This window comes from Panulirus ornatus, chromosome 6 (genome assembly GCF_036320965.1).
Source record: "Panulirus ornatus isolate Po-2019 chromosome 6, ASM3632096v1, whole genome shotgun sequence".
Taxonomy (NCBI): Eukaryota; Metazoa; Arthropoda; class Malacostraca; order Decapoda; family Palinuridae; genus Panulirus; species Panulirus ornatus.
The window spans coordinates 7,560,008-7,584,176 of record NC_092229.1 but is presented as its reverse complement, the minus strand read 5'-3'; the positions used below and the strand labels follow the sequence as shown (position 1 = coordinate 7,584,176).

Sequence of the window (24,169 nt, the reverse complement as noted above, 5' to 3'; positions counted from 1 at the left end):
AGACTGCACACTTGCCTCTCTCTCCAAAACTCTTGCATTCACCTCCCTAACCATCCCACCCATAAACAAATTAGACAACCATGGAGACATCACGCACCCCTGCCGCAAACCGACATTCACTGGGAACCAATCACTTTCTTTTCTTCCTACTCGTACACATGCCTTACATCCTTGGTAAAAACTTTTCACTGCTTCTAGCAACTTACCTCCCAGACCATATACTCTTAATACTTTCCACAAAGCATCTCTATCAACCCTATCATACGCCATCTCCAGATCCATAAATGCTACATACAAATCCATCTGTGTTTGTATTTCTCACATACATTCTTTAAAGCAAACATCTGATCCACACCTCCTCTACCACTTCTGAAACCTCACTGCTCTTCCTCAATCTGGTGCTCTGTACATGCCTTTACCTTCTCAATCAGTACCCTTCCATATAATTTCCAAGGAGTACTCAACTAACTTATACCTCTGTAATTTGAACACTCACCTTTATCCCCTTTGCCTTCGTACAATGGCATTATGCATGCACTCCGCCAATCCTCAGGCTTTTCACCATGAACCATACATACATTGAATATCCTTTCTAACCAGTCAACAACATAGTCACCCCCTTTTTTTTAATAAATTCCACTGTGATTCCATCCACACCCGCCAAAATTTTGAAGTTATTTTTATATTTATTTATTATACTTAACCGCTGTCTCCTGCTTTAGCGAGGTAGGGTAAGAAAACAGACGAGGAGGTAGTATAAGAATATTAATCTGAGTAATTTTATTATTTATTATACACAGAACTTTGAACAGTGGGGAGTATTTGTAAGCACTCCCTGGGAATGAATGTGAATTAACAGGATTGTTTGATTAATTGATAAGCCCTGGTCAGTTGTTTTTAGCCATAATTGTTTGATTAACAAGACATAGTCAGTTATTTCCTGCAATAATTTCCTTGTTGTTTGTAAGATGTATGTTCTTTGCAACATTGTTAACCTTTCAGCACTAATTGTTGAATTTGATTCTTTTCGTTGAACAGCAGATCTGCGCCAGCATCTCCCTCACACATTGGTATGAGTGGGTTGGTAACTCCAGAGTCATTGTCACGGGAAGGTTCGCCAGTTCCTGAATATGTTGACTCTGCCACAGCCTCCCCACTTAACCCCCTTAATACAGCTGCACAGTATGATGTTAATACAACCAGTGCGCCACCTTCACCACCACCTCACCAGCATCAACAAGGTTTGATTTGTTTGCTGATTACATTCCAGTATGAAGTTGAATTTTTGATTATGCTTTTGTGATGTTGATGTCATCAATTCTTATATATTTTTTGGAAGCTATAGAATCTGTATTCAGTGTATACTGAAAACTCATGCTTTGATTTAGTAATATTTGTGTGTTACTGAAGTTTTGGAAACATGTCATTTACAACATCTCATAATTAGCCAGTAGATACCGAGACATGATAACCAAGCCTTGTCCTGGTATCTGACTACTAAGGGTGTATAAGTTGACTGACTGACCAGTCTCTGGTGCTGGGCTAAAATCTCGTGAGGAAAGTACCTATTTGCTTTCTAATGGATCTTTTCTAAGATATTATCTATCTGTCTGTATATCTGTATCTTTCATGCCTGTTCCCTCCTGGAACTCCCTTAGAGGGATGGCCACAGCATTAGAGTCTCCATGACTAGTGATCTCCAGTACCAGTTCTCAACCCTTAGTGTTTCATCCTTAACAGGCCACTGGCAGAGGGCAACTCTAGCTCAGTGTTTGTAGAGGCTCCTACCTGATATTCAGCTGACTACTTCTACCTATTGTTTCTGCCTAATGTTCTTACCAACTACTTTTATCCAATGCTCCAGCCTAAATGTTCTTACCTACTACTTCTGTCTGTTATAACTTCACAACTGCTGTAACTTTTAATTTGCTTACTGAGGCCACACATGTGGTATGTGTGCAAATTGGTAAAGATGAGAGTGGTTTCTGGTAAAAGTGGCTTTGCAGCAGGTGTATGTGATATCATCCTGGCCATTCATTATGTCTATGGATGGGGGTTATGAGGAAGGTAGAAGTGACTATTTTTTTTTTTAAAAAAGTAGGTCTTCAGACCGTTAGGGGTATGGGTGCTTGGGAGGGGAGTCAGTTATTGTCTGCTGATGACATGGTGCTAGTGGCTTTTTAGAGTAAGAAACTGCTGAATTTAGTTTTTGAGTTTGGGAAAGTGTGTAAAGAGAGGAGGATGAGAGTAAATGTGAATAAAAGCATTGGAGAGTTATAGGTTAGTTGGGGTGTGAGTTTGAATTGAGAAAACTTAGTGGAAGTGAGTGTTTTAGATACATGAGAATTGGTACAGCAGCAAATGTAACCATGGGAGCTGAAGTGAGCTATAGAGGGGTAAGTGGGCAAAGGTTGTGGGTGCACTGAGGAATGCATGGATAGAGGTTGTTGTCCACAAGGTCAGAGATGGGTATGCTTCATTGATAGTAGTCTTGCCTGTGTTGTAAAGTGGATGTTTTGGAAATAAACTGTTTAAGGACTCTGTGTGGTGTGAGGAGTGGTGATTGAATAAGAAATGATAGGGTAAGAGAGAGTAGTGGTAGTAATATGAAGACATATGAAGAGGATTGATGAGGAAAGGATGATAGAAGAGTATACATGTTATTGATACTACTTCATGGTTTTTTAGAAGCACACCCTGACATGTTGTGAATATAAGTGTTTTCACAGCTAATTTGAGTGTTGGTTCAGGTGTCTATAATTAATCAATTATTTTTGCAGGTACCGCGTTAATAGGTACAAGTGGGGTTAGTGTTCAGAACTCCCAGCAGCTCATGTCTGCCTTACAAGGTAAGAGGGGCAGGTAACAAGAGTAGCTTTTGCATTAGTGGGCTTAAGATCCTTATCATTATTCAAAGAGCTTATTTGCTTCCGTAGCATTCATTTTTGTCGAATATTATTAGCCTGATAATTTCATAGCTGACAAAACTGTTAGTATTGTTTCCAAGAGAATGTTACTGTTGGAGAAATTTTCTCATCCCTAGTTCTTATACTTTTCTCCATTATTTTCATGCAGATTTTTCTAGTTTGATAATATATCAGCATGTCTTCACTGATCTTCCATATTTATAAACTCTTTTACCCTGTCTTATTGTATGTGGTCTGCTTTGCCCTAAGTGTAAGTTGTGTATGTTTGCCTAGGTAACATTCTTTGTTTTACACATATTCTTGTTTCTTCTTGGCAGCCAGATATTGCAAAACAAGTCATATATGAATGCTTTGAGCAGTGTCATTTTTTTTCAAATGTTTTGAGCATCACATATAGTACTTTGACACTTCCTGGCTTATAGATGATTAGTACTTTAAATGATTTACAAATAACAGAAGAAATAGTATATGATGATGCTTGAAAATAAGTGGTGAAGTACTAGTTAGGAAAACTTTTGAGATTTTTTTTTTTGTGTGCATGTGTGTGTTTATGTAGGTTATCTTTAGGAAGGTAAAACTTGTAATACTTCAGGGATGTCAGCCCACCTGTGGCTTATCTCTGCCCTAATGTCCACATTTCCACTTCCCCAGGATTTCCCTAATTGAGAAATTGATATATACATTCCAGATGGAAATTCTAGTCTCTGGTGTAAAGAGTCGTCTGCACCTTGTTATGACTATGCATGATGTAAATGTTTAGGCATTTATCAATCTGTAACACAGTTTTTGCTCCTGTGCTGTTGTTTTACATGCATTTGTGTATAAATCATTGCTTTATTATATTATATACAGCAGATGACGAATCTTGCATCAGCATGAAGCGATGAAATATATTGTGAATAATTAGAATTATAAGTAGTAAATGTAACTGGATTATCTTAGGACAGAGGGTAGAATAGTAGTGGGAAGTTTGAACCAGCATACCACGGTTGGTTGTGTCTCATGGTAAATTCATTTAGTACCTCATTGTATGTGTAGCTTTACACAGTCATTAGTTCTTTATTTTTTCATTGTATTTGTAGTTTTACACTGTTGCAAGGTTATTATGTTGAGTAGGGTTGAGGGACAAATCAGTTGGGAGGTAAGTTTGAATGGAGAAAAACTGGAGGAAGTGAAGTGTTTTAGATATCTGGGAGTAGATTTAGCAGCGGATGGAACAATGGAGGCAGAAGTGAGTCGCAGGGTGGGGGAGGAGGCGAAGGTTCTGGGAGCGTTGAAGAATGCGTGGAAGGCGAGAAGATTATCTTGTTTGAAGGAATAGTGGTTCCAACAATGTTATATGGTTGCGAGGCATGGACTTATATCGGGTTGTGTGGAGGAGGATGGATGTGTTGGAAATGAAATGTTTGAGGACAATATGTGGTGTGAGGTGATTTGATCAAGTAAGTAATGAAAGGGTAAGAGAGATGTGTGGTAATAAAAAGAGTGGGCTTGAGAGAGCAGAAGAGGGTGTATTGAAATGGTCTGGTCACATGGAGAGAATGAGTGAGGAAAGATTGACAAAGAGGATATATGTGTCAGAGGTGGAGGGAACGAGAAGTGGGAGACCAAATTGGAGGTGGAAGGATGGAGTGAAAAAGATTTTGAGCGATCGGGGCCTTAACATACAGGAAGGTGAAAGGTGTGCAAGGAATAGAGCGAATTGGAACTATGTGGTATACCAGGGTTGACGTGCTGCCAGTGGATTGAACCAGGACACGTGAAGCGGCCTGGATGTGGAAAGGGAGCTATGGTTTTGGTGCATTACACATTACAGCTAGAGACTGAGTGTGAACATATGTGGCCTTTGTTGTCTTTTCTTAGCGCTACCTTGCGCACGCGGGGGAAGGGGGGTGCCATTTCATGTGTGGCGGGGTGGCAACAGGAATGGATGGAGGGAGCAAGTATGAAATGTACATGTTTATATTTGTATATGTCTGTGTATGTATATGCATGTATACGTAGAAATGTGTAGGCATATATATATATGTGTGTGTGTGTGGGCATTTATGTATATACATGTGTATGTGGGTGGGTTGGGCCATTCTTTCGTCTGTTTCTTTTTGCTACCTTGCTAATGTGGAAGATAGCGACTAAGTATAATGAATATAATTAACTTATTTTCTTATTATGTTTTCTAAGATTCACAGCTAAAAGTGATTTTTGGATCTTGAGATTTCAGAATAGCAGATGGAGTTGCAACCAATACAGGTAGCCTAATACTTCTTGAGTATAATGCACTATAATCATCACTTTCTTTTGATGAATAGAGCTGGTAGGTATCTGCAGCATCTTTGCCCTTGTAATGGTGTTATAGATGTTTTTAACCATAATCAGAATCTTCTCTCATTATTTACTTTCATTTGTTGTTTTCCCATCTACATCTACAACTTGTCAAGATAAACTGACATATTTTAGAACATCTCAAGGACGTGAATTTATTATTAAACTTTGCTGACAGTTTTGTGGGATTAGATAGCACCTTGCTTACATGCAACTTAAGACATCACCAATGCACTACCTGTGTATGAAATAAGTGCACAGCAGAAAGGCAAGCTTATTATTATTAGAAGGAAAGAAAAGTCATCTCCATGTTCATCTCTCAGTGTATGACTGGTATCATTCACACCCCTTTTGCTTGTTCATTTAGCACTAGCAGGCCAACACAAAGATATGAATAAAACTTTTATGTATTTTCTGTTACTGTTGTATGATAGTCATAATTTTTACTACCTGCATACCATGATAAAATTTTTGAACCATGCTTGCAGTTTTAAGGGTTAAGATATGATTGAAAATAGTTAAATTCAAAATGTTATATTGTTGATTCTCTGTGTTATGATCACATTTTTAAGTGTCCAGATACCTTAACAGTTAGTAAGTATCATCATTCTTTCAGGCAAGTACCTGATAGCGACAGCTGGAGGACCTAGTGGGGCAGGGTCTGGCAAGTCTGGAGAGGTTAAACAAATACAATTAACGAGTGGTACCCATGGAGGAGAGTCAACCTCCTTCACCCAGGGCCAAGTAATAGTCCAGACTTCAGCTGATCCTAGCTCTTTCACTCACACTCAGGTTATTTTACCCACGCATCTCACCAAATATGGGTAAGTATAATGTGAATTATGTAAGAAAATAGGAAGAGTGTGCCATAAAGAGATTAGATTGGTAGTGTTATAGAGAGAGATTATATATCTACCTGTCAATTATTATTGCAAATTTTTAGTCTGTTGACATCTTCATGGGAAGCAGTAAAGTTGGACTTGCATTCACAGTTATTTGTCTTTTTTTGTATACATCCCTTTGGTGAATGACAAATTCTCATTGTAGGTACAACTATATCCACATGAATAGAATGACAGGACGTGGTTAAATGTAGACAGCAAACATAAAGTTATGTGATAGTTCAAGGGCCGTATGGGGCCCCATGAATTTAAAATCTCCCTTCCCATATAGTAGAAATGGGTCAGTACACACACACACACATAGACACAGTAGCTTTTAAGTATGTGGGTAAAGAAATGATTAGCAAGCTGTTCATATCTTACATAAGGCCAAAACTAGAGTGTGCTACTCAGATTTGGTGAACACACCTAAAGAAGCTCATAGAAGTAGTTGAGCAGGTGCAGAGGAGGGCAACAAAGATGGTGCCAGTATTTAGAAAACTAAGTTACAGGGAAGGGCTGCAGCCTTTAAATTTGCCTACCTTGGAAGAGAGAAGAGCGAGGTACACCTTGATCACAGCCTTTAAGATTTTAAAGCAGATCGATGATGTAGACAGCGTACAGTTCTTTGATGTGTTGAGGGATAGAGCATCCAGAGGACATTATATGAAATTGAGCAAGAAACTTGTGAAAAAGATGTATTGTGAGTGGTGGATGAATGAAATAGAATGATTGAGGACATGGCAAATGCTGACAGTATACATAAATTTAGGAAATTGTATGATAGTACAGAATGTTCAAGAGATGGGGCCTGCAAATGTAAAATTTTCTCACCATACAATACAAATAGGTAATTTCTTGAGCATACACACACACTTGCAAAGAAAAAGTGCAAAGGGAGTGGAAAAGGGCAAATATCTTACCAGACATTGAGAAAGGAGACCAGGAAGAAATTCTGAACTATAGAGCACTTTCCTTGAGTTTGGTTTGTAAGGTACAGGAAAAGATAATGAGAAAGCAACAAATGGATGACTTTCTACTGAGGAGAAATTGCCTAAGTGAGAAGCAGCACAGATTTAGGGAAAGGAACTTATGTATAATAAATAAACCTCTTAGATTTCTGAGTGAGTGAGCTCAGCCATACATAAAAGTGCAGGGTAGATTGGGTACACCTTGAGTGGCATTTGAGTCAGTACTACATGGAAGGCTGATGGAGAAGCTGAAATACCAGGCAGGAATAAGGGGAAGATTCCTTTGGTGGATCTTCGTGACGGGGAACAAAGTGAAAGGGAACAAAGGATACATATCAGGGGATCCTTCTCCAGATGGGTGAAGGTCACTGGTAGAGTGCCCCTGGGTTCTGTTTTGGGATCATTATTTTTCTCTATCACTGTGAATGACTTGCCTTAAGGTGTGTACTCTTACCTGAATATGTTTGCAGATATGCAAAAGTTGTGAGGGAAGTGAAGGGTGAGGAGGATTCCATCTGTTTATAAGACTTCTAAGTTGATATGATACACGGCTAATGAAATCCAGGCCAAGCAAATGTAAAGTAATGGGGATGGGACTAAATGAAAGAAGCCAACATTGCGATTATTATCTTGCAGGAAATAAGCTTCATGATTCTATGTGGAACAAGGACTTGTGAGTCACCATTGTCCCTAACCTGTCATGAGTCCCACATTAGGAGAATATTGAAGGAGACATACTGTCTTGTGGCAAATATCAGAATAGCTTTCATGTAAATGGATAAGGATATATTTAGCTGTCCACATTGTAGATCTCTTTTAAACACATTAAAAGCTGTGATTAGTTCATCCCTCATTCTTCTCTCCATCATTTCTCTGCTTCTGATTATAGTGCAGCCTGAAGCTGCAGGAGCCCCATCATACATACAGCCTGATGCTTCAGGAGCCCCATCATACATAATGTATGATTTTTATCTTTCTATTATTTGTTGGGATTTATGAATAGGGGGTTCTGGTTTGTGCATACAAAGCAGCATGTAGGTGAGTATGAGCAGATGAGGTCATTGTTTTCATCTGATGCTCCCTATTTGGGAAATGGTTTGCAACTATGAAAAAATATGTATTCTAGCTTTTGTCAGTCTGACCTGGGAGATATATGAATTACACAAATAAATGAGTTGGGATGAATTGTCCTCAAGCAATGGAGATTTTGTAGATAGGATGGATAAGTATTCTACCTATGAAGGTTTGTTTAAGTATCTTTCCAAATTCAAACCAATCGAAACTTAAAATGTCTTTGAAATTTAAAGACTAGGTATTTTCTTTAATTAACCCATAAGTTTTTTTGCTTTGGAACAACTTATAAGTCAGAGGTTCCCCAAGAGGTAACAAGATTGGGGAATGTGTTTTTAAGAAAATATTTTTCATATGTCCTAACTTTTTCCAAGTACATGTATTGTGTTTAATTATTTCTTTAACCATTTTCAGTGGTGGGTATGTGACGGTGAATGGTGAGGTTAAACGTGTGAGTACAGCAACTACAGCTGGGCCAACAGTAACAGGTCCTAGTGGCAGCAGTAATATGAGAAACAGTAGTACTAGCACTGGAACAGCAGTAATGGTTGGCACTGTGACTGCCGCTCCCCAGACAACGGAGTATGTAGAGGAGGTTGTGGAGGCAGAGGGTGTTGTAATGGCTGCCTCACACCATGAACCTCTCTCAAAACGACCTAGGGTGGAAGGGGATGGACATTCATACGAGGATGAATAATATGATCCCCCAACCCGTGATAGTCACAGGTTAATAAACCAGTTAAGTAATTGTCAAGCAACACAAGTCACAGTTCTCAAACCAACAAAGCAAGTGGTGATCCATTAACTGAGTCAAGCAGGTGGCACTCAGGTTGGTGAAAGCTATAAGATAGTTTAATTGAAGCTGTGAATTAGCCCATGTTTTATGAAGATAAGTACTTGCATCTCAGATATACAAACAATAAAGTCTGTTACTTGCAGAACAGTGAGGTTTGAGATGTTCCTTCAGGGATTATATAAAGATGGTTTGTGTTAAAGTTTATGGACAATCTACACATGTGGTAAAGGTGCAAGCCTGAAAGACTTGTGTAGTGGATAGTACTGTAGTGCCTGTAAAATGCCATAATTTGACAACTCTTGGCAGGGAGGCCATGTACTCAGTGGACATCAGTGTGACAAGTTGTCTTTAAATAGTGATGTGAGGGGAAATTAGTTCCAAGGATCAGCTGTGCCTAGGTGTAAGTGCGTCACACCGTTGAGACTAATGTCGTGTACCTGACAAGATTATGGAGGTTGCTTCAGAGGTGACACGTGCAAATTAGGAAACGTCTGAATGACATTTTAATGCCCATTAGTTACTCTGAAGTAGTTGATGACTGTGTTTCAAGAATGTTTTGCTTAGTGTTTTTTAAGTTCTGATGAAAGGGACATCCAAATTTCAGAATGATGACATTGCTTGCATGTACACATAACTTGGCTTTTCTTCATGTCTTTAACAGACTACTTTTTGACTGACTTGTTTGAAATGTTTATTGTATAAATTGATCATTGAAAGGAATAAAATAGAGCATAGCCATAAATGTCAATACTTAGTTATTTTTCTGAATGAGTTTGGCCTTGTGGCCTTACTACTGAGTGTGTCACAGTGGAATGAATGAATTTTTTTTTCCCCGTCTAGTACAGTACAAGTTTTTAGGTGATGTATTTTTTTCTCTTGTGTCAAGTAGTATTGTGAAATAACTAAACGGATTCTTTTGGGGGAGCATTCAGAATGGGCCACATGGAGAATTTATTGTTCAAAAATTAAGTTGAAGAATAAACTTATTATTTTAATTATTTTTTTATGTATGTTGGTGAAATGTGTGCAAGTAGTGAAACCCTGCCATATGTGTACAGTATCAAGAGTGTTTAGATCTGCTAATGATAGCAGAGGATATGTTTCCTTAAGAACTTTGTACTAAAGATGAGTAGCATAGTTTAAGTCTGAACTCTCATATTTTTCTTTAAATGTCTGAGAGGCTATAAGTGGTGTGTAAATGATCATATTGCTATATGTATGGAGAAGGACAGTGTCATATTAAGAGAATTGTTAGAAGGAACACTTCCTTTCCTGTCTTGTACATAAACAGAACAAATGTAGAACTCTAGATTTTTCAGAATTAACATGTCTCATCAAAATGTTAGCTCCAATTTGTGGGAAATATTTATATTTTAATTGTCAATCTCCAAATATTTGGATGATTCCACCCTCAGTTGTGGCAGTGAAGGGTCTGAACTGTTGAAATTATCAGATTCCTCTATTGGTGGCATTCACATACAGCAAATGTTTATGCTATAGTCAGAAGAAACAGTGATGTAAATATAATTACTGGTTAATTATTTTCTCAGCTGTGGCAGATGGCATTAGTTTGCATGAATATCCTAGAATCATCACATGCAGCAGTCAGCTAACACCTGAGCAGTATTCATACATCATATATAGTAAGATTTGCAAGTTGTGTATATATGTTAAACACTAGGAAAATGAGGAAGTGGAATAATTTGACCCAAAGATTATCATTTGAAGTATACTATTACATAATTTACAGCTACCAGCCAATTGTTTAATTTCTTTTTATGGGCATGTAAGTAATTGGGATTCCTTGTTGCATTGTGAATGAAAAAATTACTTTTGCTTGTATTACATATTAGAAGATTGCGGCTTTTGGTGACTCTAGGTTTCACTTGATTATTAAACCCTCTGCCACAGAAAGATGTAGTTATATTGTCATTTTACCTCCTGTGCAAATGGAGCCTATAGGAAAAGGTATAGTGATGAAGGTTTAGTAGAATCTTACAATCAAAAAGATTTTTTTTTTACTATATTTGAGACATTTCATTCCAATTTTTAGGAATTGGTGGTTGCCTACCATTATCACATATTAGGAACTTTATATGATTAAACTTGTACAATTTATGCATATTGATTCATATATCAGAAATTGGCTACCAAAGAATCCTGTCAAACGTTTGAAAAGTGTAATGGCTCCACAAGCAGTGCTATCTAAAAAACAAAAAAAATGATCCTCTCTAGAAACACTCCAATTTTTCTTGTATTCTTTTATGTCCTGTGATAGGAACTAGTATAGCCTGTACCATTCTTTGTATCCTGTGACCAAATAATCGTGAAACACAATTTTTTTATCTGTTCCCATTTAGTTTCAGTTTCTTTCCCATTAGATCTACGATATCGACATTTGCTTCATGCTTTTGGTATGTCATTTACCAAATGTTGCCAGGTATTGCAATTTCCGATTGCTAGCCAGTTTTGTCATGCTTGTAAATGAATAAGATGGTCTTATTCTACTTTTGTTTATAGAGAGAGACGTTCAAAAGCAATGGCATCTTAAATGTTTTGAGAAAATAAGGTGTGTTTGGTTATGTGTGCTTTTCTTTTCTTCAGCAAGCTGTGAAACTGTTCATAGTCAAGGCAATAACATTATGATGCTGCTGGAGTGAGAGGATGTGCAACCCAGCTGTATACATTGAGTACGTTGTAGAAATTAGTTCTGTCATCTGGCCAGTAGTACCCAGTGTGCCTGGTCTTGTTAGATGAGATTTATCTTTCCAACATGAGATGTTATCACCGTTTGTTATGCTTCATCCTGCTGGTAGGTGGTTCAGATATCTGAAAACATGGTTTTTGTGTCGCATGCTTAGCATGGCAGACACTTACTGTACTTGTTAGTAGGTTTGTTTACACCAAGCAGGCAGGTGGGGCAAGCAGGTGGGCTAGATACCAGGCTGTGGTGCCAAGCTTACTCTTGGGAAAAATGAATTACACAGTTGTAGTGTTACTCAGATAGTGGATTGGTTTATCCAAAGGATTATAATAGTTATATTAAAGATCATGGGTGGTACTTTGATAAATACTCAAGTTCTTTGGTGAATTTTAAGAGGTACAAAGTCCTTTGTATTCTGTGTTAGCTGTAAGCTGATATAAGTGTATAATTTCATCTCATTGAGGCACTTACACAGCATTTTATGAATGTTTTCATTAAATGTGCATGTTAAATGCAGGTTCATCAAGTAACATGAGTATTTCCTCTGAAGCTGCCCTAAAATAGTTAAAAGCTAGTCGTCCAGGATGACTTGGATGAAAAGTCTCAAGATTCCTCAATATTGATGGCTTCCCTAAACCCCTTAACACTCCTGACATTCAGGAGGAATTTTCCTTCCCTTCTCTACCCCTCAGCTACTTCAGCCACCAACCCACAAACTCTACCCTGCCTTGATATCATAGTGATTCGTATGTACAACTAATAGGAGCAGAGTGAAAATAAACTATTAACTCGGTATGTGATGTTTCATTGCTAAATCTGCAGGACTCCCCAAGATCAATATTGCTGTGGTCATGATCATACTAATTCATTGTTAAATGAAATGCAGGGTAAAATAAAAGAAAACATGAATAAGATTATTATTAATCCATTATAAATAAAAATTATTGTGCATGTGTATACTCTTGTTAAACTTAATGAAAATCTGTTAAAATATGTCTAGGTACTCTAATTCTCGTTCTTGTTATGGATGCAACTGCAAGACAAGAATTTTCTGCAAATTATAATTACAGGAAGACTTGATGCATAATATTCAAAATAAGGCACAACTATCGGTTTGACTAAGAACACAAAAAAATAAGGCTTAATTTACTTCACCCTATCTAATCTCTTGTAGTTTTAAAGTCTCCCCATCCATGGAAACAGCGGGTGAATTTCTTTGATTCTTTACCTTTAAAAGTGCACAGCAACTTCCGGGGTAGGTCTGGCTGTTTTACTCTCAAGTTCTGAACATAAACCTGTAAAGAAAAATTGGGTATGCATTAAATATCGACCCAAGGAAATGGTCCTGTTACACTGTAGGATATATTGAGTTAATAATGAATGGACTGCACTGGCTGTAGCTAAATTTGGAGGAATAAATAAAAGATACGTGAACTGAAATCTGGACACGAAAAAAGCATGGCAGGCAAAATGGGTGTGTAAAAATGAAAGAAGACTAACAAAAGTAAGATACCTGAACTACAAATCCTCAGGAGCTATGAAATTTGGAATGCTACACACCATTACCTTGCCCATAACATCATTGATTACCAAGGTGGCGGCCAAGTCATCATAATATGATGAAAACTGAATTGGGTGTAGGAGAAAATGAAATATTTATTGTGTATTTGGATCTAAGATCAGAATCAAAGGAACATACCCATGGTAACATTATCAAGGAAAAGGCCAAGATATATAATTAGGCTGCAAGCATTTTTGGAAAGTAGTGATTTCTATGGCAATTTTTGACATGTAAGAAATAAACTATTGAAATATTTTACCTGCAATGATAACTCGTTGGTAAAGTGTAAAAATCCGAACAGTGAAAATCGCTAATTTTTTTACATTGCCAGCTGACGTTTTTGCATTTGTGATTTTCAATGACATTTTTTTTTTAAGGTTTCTGTTGTCAAAATTATTAGTGCTATGGTTATAATGATTTGGTAGAAATGCTCACCATCAAAATAAGAAAACCCTGATCTATATGTGTCAGGACAAGGTGTAGTTAGATCCATCATTCTGTTTCCCTTGTGTGTGTGAAAAGTGACCATATATGCTAGTGAAGAGTAAACTACAAAGAGTAAAAATGTCAGGAAAACATTATTTTGGCACAGTTTATCAGGACGCAAGTGAATTTAGAGCCGCTGGTAAATTTAGCTGATGATGGTCATAGCATCACAGGGACTAAAGCAGACTACAGTGACTGTAGGCAGCAGAAAAAGTAGATAAAAAACTCTGTAGAGACTGGATCATGTAAATCCACTGCACAAAAGTGCTGCGAGTCAAAAAACAAAGAATGAAATTCTCAAAAAATTTTGCGAGCAAGCTAGTTACAAAAAACACAAAACAATGGAAGAATGAAAGAGAAAGGTACAAAGTTTCAATGAAAAAATGACAAGAAACATATATGATGTAAGATCAAAGAATCTAGACTATCAAGCAATACAGAAAGAACAGTTAGGTGTAAAATGACTGCAGATGAGATCTATTAGGACAACTTTTATGGAAGCTATAGAGCAACGTGTCAATCTAAATCTCATGGTCATGGAGCAATAATAAGAGGAGGCAAAAGAAACATCATATGTCAGCTGGGAAAAAAAAAAAATGGAAAAAGAGGGCATGAGTCCATGGGTGCAGAATGCAGAGAGTTAGTTGTTGTCACAATGATGAAGCACTGAACATAGGTCATGGTCAAAATTTTGACTCATCAATGGCTGAGTGATTTTGATGCTTTTTGCTCTCTAAAAGTCAATGTCGGAAAGTCATAATACGCATAGTGAGAATAGTCTATATACAGTTCATGGCACATCACAAAGTACTGGAGATTTAGCAGATATAACAGTAAAGACTGCTGCTAACATAATATTTGACCTGCATTGGGAGTGGCTGACCAGAGAGGATGAAGATGATGGAAACGAGACACAGGCTAATGATGAGGAAAGCCCATCAAACCCGTCAGGATGGCAATCAAGCTACACCAAAACACTGTCCCTCAGGACTTCACCTATAGTCTCCTAAGTGACTGTATCAATCGATATCTTGAAGATGGCTTTTACAAGAATATGAACTTGGTTGCAAACAAACTACTGGAAAAAGGAGGCAATGTGGTGACTTAGGACTTGATGATACTACAAAAGCTGAGAATGTCAATTAGAAACACTGTGAAACCAAAAGACTGTTTGTAAATGGGGACATTCTCCTCAACTGTCCTCTGATAGTCACAGAGTTGTTTGTAATGTTATGCAAGACTTGAGTAGTAGGATGAGTTGGGTATGACAAATGTTCATGTTATGTATTGTTTACAGATAAAAATTTTAAAGATTTCTACATCAGTATTTTTTCTTCTTTTATTCCTATAGGTGTCCTGATGCACACTATGTATATAAATGAGCCAGATTTGATACCACCCAACCCTAAAACATGAGAAAGACGCATTAGAAGATTCAGTATGTAATATTATGAACTGTTGTAAAAATGAACAATTTTGGCCGTCATTTCTAATTTTTGCATTTTACCAACCTAAGGTGTCATCTTAAGCTGAAACTTCTACGAATTTGTATTCTGTGCCCAAAACAGCTATAAAAACACTCCTTTTGAGAGAAAACTGAAATACGGGTGAAAGTGTGCCCAACCCTAATTAAAATGAAGATCGAAATGGGCAAGATAAGTCAGGAGTAGACTTTAGCAGCAAGTATTGGGGGAACCTTAAAAAGCATCATGGTTTCGATAACATTTGTATAACGTGGGAGTTTAATAGTGGTGACACCAATGCAGCACAAAGCTTTTATCATGTAAAGGATATAGCAAATTTTTATGATTTTCTAGGAAACAGGGATAAGAAGAAATTAAAAAAATTTTTTTAGCCTTATCAATTCACAAGAAATAGCAAACTGATGATAGAAAGGAAACATAACCTTATTTGTTACTTTACAGGCATTCAAATTGGTCTGCTCTAGGCGCTTGGCTAATTGCAAGTTTGCTGACATTTGATGATGCTTTAATTATTTGTCTCCCTCTGATACCACCAATGGATGACTGATAGGAAGAGAACTTTCCCTAGTACTACAACTGAAAAAATCATCACCATTAGTGCCTAAAGACAATTATTACTTTACCTAAGCATGCTGAACATACATACTATGGTTGTACCTTCCCCTATCATGTTACATAGGTAAATGACACCCACTACTTCTAGTAGTTGTACTTCCACAGACTTCCCACATGGCATTCCCATCAACCCTATCTACTCATGCACAAAATGCAGACTTGGCCACATGAGGCCCATAAAAAGGGTTCTGTGATTATATAAAAATAACAGACAGGTAAATGTCAGTAGAAGTAAAGCTGTGGTATTTGATGGGAAACAGAGTGAAAATATAGATATTACAAAGCCCTACAGAGTTCAAGAAGAAAGTGTATAAGCTGTGCTTTAAATATGAGGAAGAATGACTGAGGACACGACAAAATTTAATTATGTGGCAGCTATCTTTAGTACAATTGGTGATATGGAAGAACAGATAAGGGAGAGAGCAGTAGAGGGTAGAAGTGTAGAGGCAAAAATCTGGAAGTAAGGAAAGGTAAGGGACAGCATGGCAGCTGAAACATGGACATAATCAGACTGTGGAAATGAGCAATTTGAAAGGAATGAAGAAAGTAATGAGGGGCATATGTGAAGTTGGTATGGCAGGGTATGCAAAGGGAATGAATTTGTGGAGTGGTACAGTAGGTAAAACATAATACTCTGAGGTGGTTAGGGCATGTGGAAAGAATGCAAGATGGGGATTTTACAAGGAGAGTGTTTGATAGTATGATTAAATAGGTTGGTGTGAGAGGACCACCACCTGTGACATGGTGAAACAGAATGGAGGCATAATTCAGGGAGAGAGAGAGAGAGGAGAATACATGGATTGGTGTATACAAAGGATGTATGTAAGGACTGGGATAAGTGGAGACTCTTTGGTCATAGTCACCCCCTAGATGGGAGTTCTTGCATGAAATGGGCATCAGAGATATAGATAGATAGATAACTAAACAGTATATGTAGCATGTTAATTATTACAATTATTGTTATTTAAACCATGCAGTATAAGTGGCATGTAGGTGATGCTGCTCTCTGCCTGCAAGAGGTTACACTGCATGTAAAAAGTCACCTTTGGTGAGGCTTTATCACTGGAATTGTAGTTGTGTCAAAGAACTTCTCACACTAAAGAAGTTTACATTTCCCTGCTACTGGAAGTAGCCCAGCCTTTAGGAAGGTCCTGGGTAATGCCAGGATTCTTGCTCAGAAACTGGTCCTATGGTAATTGCAAATGTACATAATGTGGCATGTATTAAGTAAAAGCACACACCTTAAGAAAAGCATGCAAATGAAATTGCATAAAAGCTTATCATACATTTGTCCACTGATGCCTTACCTGAGCAGATTTAAGAGCCAGTTTTATCTCCACATCTGAAGCCTTTGACCCAAGCCAGAGGAAGACGTGGTTGCCATCATCTAAAATCATCGTGTCATCATCTGCCAAGTCATCCTATTAGGAAAGAAATTTCAATTTCATGAAGGTATTTAGAATCTATCCAGTACTTTTATTACAGACATATAAAATATTGATAGTTTCCAAACAGAATGATGTTCTTTCTCTTAATGTCATTGTCTTTTTATGCATTTGCACCTTTCCTGTCTCAGTAAGGTACCATTAGAAACAACCTTCAAGATATAATCCTCACTTTGCTTCTTTCCTCTTCTGTTCCTATCTTTAGAAATGGCTGAAGATAAGTTCTATGAGACATTAATGAAGACTTCAGCTAATAATGGTATCTTGAGCAAACATAAATGTTACAGTCATTACATTAAGACACTACACCCTTATTCACTCACGAATATCCAAACTGTTATTTTGGTGTAATATGTGGGATTCCATGTCCTTTCCATAGAATACTACACAGTAGTCTTAATTTCTTGGGCATATTTTGGGGTTAACTGTGATCTAAAATAAGGAAACAGTAACAATATTAAAGTGACCTAAATAAAGGCTCACAAAGGTGAGAAGGAAGGACTATGGAACATTCTAACAATGTATGAGTATGCCAATGAAAGATTGCTAACAGAGGCAGCAACAGATGAAGCAAATGCTAAAAGTACACATCAGTAGGTTAAAGTATTATTAGTATGTGCATGCAACATCCCTTTTAACCCTAGGGATAGGGGAGAAAGAATACTGCCCATGCATTCCCTGCATGTCGTAGAAGATGACTAAGAGGAGAAGGAGTAGGTGGCTAGAAATCCTCTCTCTCCTGCATTACTTTCCAAAAGAAGGAACGGGACAAGGAGCCAAGTGAAGAATTTTCCCTCTAAGGATGTCATCTATTCTTGATGCTACCTCGCTCACGTGGGGGGAAAAAAATGCATACACTTTACACACAAGGATATGAATCAATACATGAAGTATCCATCCTCTGACTTTGCACCTGTGCTTGCTTGTCTACTTCATTTCAGTTTAAAAACCAGAGCTTTTCCTTTCTCTTGGAATCATGCTTTGGTACATTCCATCCCTAAGAAGGGTAACTGCTCCAACCACTGTAACTAAAGCCCTGTTGCTTTGACATCTAACATTTCCAGTCTTTGAACCCTTCCTTAACTCCCACATCCTCAGACATCTTGAATCTCACAATATTCTCTCTGATTACCAGTATGGCTTCTGTAAGGCGAGATCCACTGGTGATATTTTCCTATCTCAGTAATGTATGGTCATCATCCCTGAGAGATTCTGGGGAACCCTATGTAGATCCCGTTGATATATCTGAAGCTTTTGACAGGGTGTGGCATTGTGGTCTCATCTTTAAATTCCCCTCTTTTAGCTTCCTTCCCTCATATCTAGCTTCCTCTCTGGCCAATTTATCTCAGTGGTTCTCGATGGATCAGCTTCTCCCCCTTCCCTCACAAACAGGAGTGTCCCTCTAAGTTCTGTCCAGTCACTTACACTTTCTCTCCTTTATATGAATGATTTCCTTTCTTTTACAACAAACAAAATGCTCTCATTTATTTGGCACCTCAACACTGCATTTCTCCACATCCTTTAATCCCGTACTTCATCTCTTTCTTGATATGCATCTCATTTCAACTCAACTTCCTCAATAGATTAAGACTGACTGGATATCTCAGTGGGGTAGAAAAAATCAGGTTAAGTTTAATGCCACTAAGACTCAGTTTCTGCCAATCTCTCTGTTAAAAATTCCTCAACTTTTCTCTCTCCTTTGAGTGTAATGTAACTCCCTCTCTTAACTCAATTAAGATACTTGCTATACTACAACATTAAGTATGTCTTTGAAATGACACATTACAGAAATAGCTAAGTCTACCTCTAAGAATCTGGAGGTCTTGTTTAGATATCAAAATTTCTTTTCTTCTGAACAGATGCTCAGTTTCTACAAACGAATGATCTAGTCATGTTTAGAGCACTGCTCTCGCATCTGGGGTGGTTCTAGCTCTGTATCCGAACTTGACAAAGTTGAGGCGAAAGTGGTCCAGCTTATTAACTCTCCCAGGTTATCTTCAAACTTGACACACTAGTCCTACATCACAATGCTGGTTCATTCTCCCGGTTCTACAGGTATTAATTTTTGTTCACACGAGCTGGCTGCTTGTGTGCCCCTGCAACCAGCTAGACCACGCAGTACTCGGCAAGCTACTGCATCACATGATTACTGTGTAGCTGTGGGTAACTCAGGTGTGGGCCATTTACTTAACTGCATCTTTCCAACACCTTGAATCTTTGAAACTCTCTACCCTCATGCGTCTTTCCCAATATCTATGACCAGGCATAGTTTAAAATACAGGTTTTTCACTTTCTCTCAAACTGTAAATACTTTCCTTTGTCTCTTCTTTTATTTTTCCCTTTCACTGACCTCTTTGAACTCTAATTAAGGCTTGGCCTTGATATGGACTTTTGTTCATGATTGGAGCTTTCCTAGAAAAAAATTTCATTAATCCCCTTGCCTTACTATCCAAGTACACTTGAAAGAAAGTGTACAAAATAGGATGTTTTACAGTTACTATGTGTTGTTTTTATTTTCCAAATACAGGCCTGGGGTTACTTTAGAGAGTGAGACTAGTTCTGTTTTCTCTCAATTGATGGCAACACAAAATTTTTGAACATACTGGCAGCCGATGGGAAGATGATGAGACTTGTGTGAAGGCAATGATGATTTTTCACTTTCCACTGTTGTTCCAATCCCCTTTTTGCCCAAAAATGGATTTTGAAAAAGTAATATATGATGATATTCACAATCATACAAACACAGAAGGTTTGGAAAAGAGAATGAGGTTGACACAGCTTGATGAGGATAGTTTGATGCTCGAGCTTGGAATCAAGTAAAGAGGGATCTAACTCTTGTTCAGGCTACCCTACAATTTCCAAACTGCTTTCGACTATGTGTTTTTGCACGTACAAAGATCATACTACAAGTAAAAAAACATTATTATTTTTCATTTCTTTTTATGTAACCTATGATATCTTGGGATGGTACTTGCAGAGCAACATGTACAATAATTTTTTAAATAATAACATTCATAACAAAATTTTTATGCAAGCTTATCGGACAACACAGGCTGAGATGATGCAGAATTTTTCAAACCCTCTTAACACATTCGATTGTCCAAGACCAAATGGCAATGACTGCCAAAAAAATTCTTTATATCTGTCTGACTTTCACATATCTAAAGCAAATAACATGTGGTTACCTGGAAATATGATTAGCATATGAAAGAAAGCTACTGTAAGAGGTACAGTACACTGAAAGTAGAGTAAATGAAGGAAGATGGCAGAAGCCATGGGAAAATTAGATGAAAACAAAGTAATCTCTGACAATATCATAAACAGTACCTTATACATTTTTTGAAGCCATCCCCTTCAGAAGGTTGATACCTAATTCATGAACAAATAACTATCTACATATTCACAAAAATCATGGTAAATGGGTGGCAGAGATGGAACAGCAAGTGAGTGAGGAAACATTTTTCAAATCATACTTGGTAAATATTACGGCAAATTATATATCTTTTTTTAAATAATTCTCATCAGCAGGTTGCTAAATAACTCAGATATTCACAAAAGTAAAAAAAAAAGAATGCGAGGTAATGGAACAAATAATGATTGCAGGAACATACTGTCTTGACTTACACAGGGAAATAAGATGGTAAATCGGATTTTCAAAGTATTCTTTACACAACTGCCTTCACTTCAGTATGTTATCTAATTCATGAACTACTAATCACACAAATATTCAGAAAATAACAGTTAATATAAGAAAGATGATGTAGTGGACTGGCTTTCCTCAGCTGTGCAGCAGGGAGGGCATAATACTGCAAGACTAATATGACTCAGAATGTGGATATTCATATTTGAACACTTTCCTTTGCATTTCCACATATTTAGTGCCAAAGGTGGCCTACCATTAATGTTAAACACCTCTAAAAGAATAAGGAAAGTAACCTTAAAGATAAACAGCAGTTCCTTAAACATACCTGGCAGAAATCAGAGCATTTCTCTGAGACGGCAAAGTAACCCTTCTCATTTGAGCATCGAAAGAGTCTTGTGTGACGCATGTACCCTGCATCTTTGTCATATGATTTGCGACCGCCAATACCAATCCAGAAGAAATTCTCTGGTTCTTCTCCTTCTCTAACAACCTGTAATAATGAAACAGTTCATACATTTATTCATACAAAAATAATTAATGCTAAAACAAGTGCAGTATATAACCAAGTTAGATGACCTCTCAGAAATGTTACACGTAAAATTTTCTAACAACAACGAAAAGGAGAGAGAGAACTAGTTGGAAACAAAATGCCTGGGGACAATTAGCTGTGTGAGGCAAGTTGACCATTTACGGAATCATAGAGTACAGAAGATACTCTGATAATCTGATTAAAAAAGCTGACTAAAGTATGATGATATAATTCACATGTATAGAAAGCATGAGCAAAGACAGACTAAGAAGATTTATGTTGGAAGTAAAGGAAAAAGAGGGAGGGGAAGACCTTGAGGAAGTATAAGACTTTTACGAAACAGGACCTGAGAATTAAGAAATTAAGAAGGGCTAGAGGCATGTATGAGATTGAATGAATTTGATCAATATGGTAGTCAATAAGATGAATCAGGGTATATGAAGTAGTCTTGGTAAACTATGTAGTAGTCTGTGGAACTTGAAAGCGGATGATATTCCCACATTTCAGGGCATTATACATGAAAGCTAGAAGGTGGATGTGTTTAAGTAAGGTTGCCTTACTAAGGCAGGAGAGATAATTGTGAAAAAAAAGATAATGATCTAAAGCAATCAGGTAACACTACATCTGACTTGTTTCTCTATAACCTTTGTTAAACATGGAATAAGTGTAAACAAACTGAAATTTCAGATATCTCGAACACATGCATTAAAGATACATACACACCTGAAGACTGTACTTCTCTGGATCATACATTTCTTGGGCAATATCTTCTCCAAGTCGACCTTCCTCCTCATCACTCTTTTCACCTAGCCACACATAAACAATGCCACTGTCATCATCCTGTCCAAATGGAACTTTGAGAATATAACAGAACTCTGAGTTGAGAGATGCAGCATCTGGTTTGATTTGGATGCAACGTGTAAAAAGAGGGGAACCATTGGATCGCATGTGAAAAAGCTCTGGTTGGGGTTTTTGTACTTCTTCCTGCATTGGTTCTGATCGTGGCTTAGGTCTAGATTTTGGTTTGACTGTTTTTGAATCACCTTCCTGTGGTTCATCTTCAGCCTTAACATATGGTTTCTCTTGCCGACGTCTGCCAGAATGTATGACAAATTTTCTTTTAAAGTGGGCCATAAATTTGACTGCTTCCTGCTGCTGATGCATTCTCACCACCTCCAGTTTATCTCCAAAGAGTGTCTCAAATTTTTTTTGAAGACTGAAAGTGAATGTCAGCCACCCCATGTTGGATGCTTGTCGGCCTTGCCAGAAATAAACCACACACTGGAAATCATCCTCTGGTTCTGTTTCTTCCTCTTTCTCTTCTTCTAAAGGTTCACCAGGCACCCAATAACGACATAAGAATACATAGCACTCAGAGGAATAGAAATGTCCAAGCTCATTTTCTGGAAGCTTAACAAACTTCTTACCCTCCAAAACAAATGCATCCATGGAATCTAAATCATCATTCCACTCATCCATGCACTGCTGGGCCTCCTCTAGGGTCATAGGTTGCTGTCGAGGAGTAAACAAGGCACTCAGATCCACTTTTGTCTCCTGCTTAGCAGCCCAGTCCTTCAGGTTGGCTCCTGTCTTCCTAACTGATTCGGCAGTCCGTGTAAAGTCAACATCAATTACATCTGTCCAGCCAGTAAACTTTGTCTTGAAGACCTGTGGTTCAGTCCCTTCCTTAACTAGGGTTGTCACAGCATGTTCAGGACGAATTATCATTTTTAGTAGTTCTTGTGACAGCTTGAGGGCAGCAGCTCTAACTAAACGGGTTGACTTGCGACCAATCCAGACAAAAACATCACAGTAGCAATCCAAGATATATACATTCTTTGTTTTCAGTAATTTCTGTACTAATTTGCCTTCTGGCACATCAACTTGGGGAAGCTCAAGGTATCCCATACCAAGTCCAACCTGATAAAGCCTAGGTATCACAGGTGAGAATTTTGGATTCACATGTTCTTCAATATCTAAATCCTCTTCTTCCCCTTCTTCCAGTCCCAGTGCAGCCCAAAACTGAGGCCATTCACCATGCTCCTTCTCTTGTACCAAAGTATGAATTTCAGCAGCATTTTTCCTCTCTTCTTTGTTCATTTTTTCAGCACATAGCCTAGTTTTGGTGGTCACTGTCTTCTTTGCTTTACTCCCTTGCCAAACATAGATCACTTTGCCATCATCAAGTAAAAACACATGACAAGGGTCTAAAGATTCCACAGAGCATGCTACAGTCTCAAGGTGGATGCCAATATTGGTTGGGAAGATTCGATACAAGCGAAGTGGATATTCCTGCAAAGTGATAAAAACATGATTGTATGCTACATTGTAGAAACATGATTGTATGCTACATTGTGTTACATATAAAAAAAAGTTTTGAAAATACATGAAAATGTATGTTTCAAATACAAATACAATTTAATATGATCAATTATTAATGATGCCGCCAGACATAATACCATTTACTCAGAACTGAACACAACAGAGTGGATTTATTCCTTGTCTAATCTATAATAATAAGTTATATGAGACAATGGAACATACACAGACTATGTTAAAATTTTGCCTATCATCAAGTAATCAATTGTGGCAAACATTACCAACTTAAGTATTACGTTCAAGTCTGCATCACTGTCCCTGACAACAATGAAAAAAAAGAAAACTTAGGAACTTACATGGTTGACAAATGTATTCATAATCAAATCATACCGGTAAAAAAAATCTATGAAAAAAG

The 24,169-nt window shown here is 37.6% G+C and overlaps 2 protein-coding genes across 3 annotated transcripts in view; one reads left to right on the top strand and one right to left on the bottom strand.

Annotated features, from left to right (window-relative positions):
• Window positions 1-12,465, top strand: part of FoxK (forkhead box K) — a 134,003-nt gene extending 121,538 nt beyond the window's left edge. Inside the window, exons 7-10 of one of the 2 annotated variants that reach the window (XM_071662433.1) lie at window positions 1,039-1,241; window positions 2,781-2,849; window positions 5,866-6,073; window positions 8,587-12,465. In XM_071662433.1, the coding sequence (XP_071518534.1) occupies window positions 1,039-1,241; window positions 2,781-2,849; window positions 5,866-6,073; window positions 8,587-8,869 (763 nt within the window). In that variant the 3' untranslated portion in view covers window positions 8,870-12,465. The remainder of the gene's footprint in view (window positions 1-1,038; window positions 1,242-2,780; window positions 2,850-5,865; window positions 6,074-8,586) is intronic. The other variant, XM_071662434.1, reaches the window with a different exon arrangement.
• A 112-nt stretch (window positions 12,466-12,577) lies between these two features.
• The window catches only part of fliI (FLII actin remodeling protein), a 28,017-nt gene continuing 16,425 nt past the window's right edge, over window positions 12,578-24,169 (bottom strand). The window contains exons 11-14 of the mRNA XM_071662432.1: window positions 22,159-23,727; window positions 21,232-21,396; window positions 17,126-17,239; window positions 12,578-12,967 (exon numbers count right to left, since the gene is read on the bottom strand). Of these exons, the coding sequence (XP_071518533.1) occupies window positions 12,833-12,967; window positions 17,126-17,239; window positions 21,232-21,396; window positions 22,159-23,727 (1,983 nt within the window). The 3' untranslated portion in view covers window positions 12,578-12,832. The remainder of the gene's footprint in view (window positions 12,968-17,125; window positions 17,240-21,231; window positions 21,397-22,158; window positions 23,728-24,169) is intronic.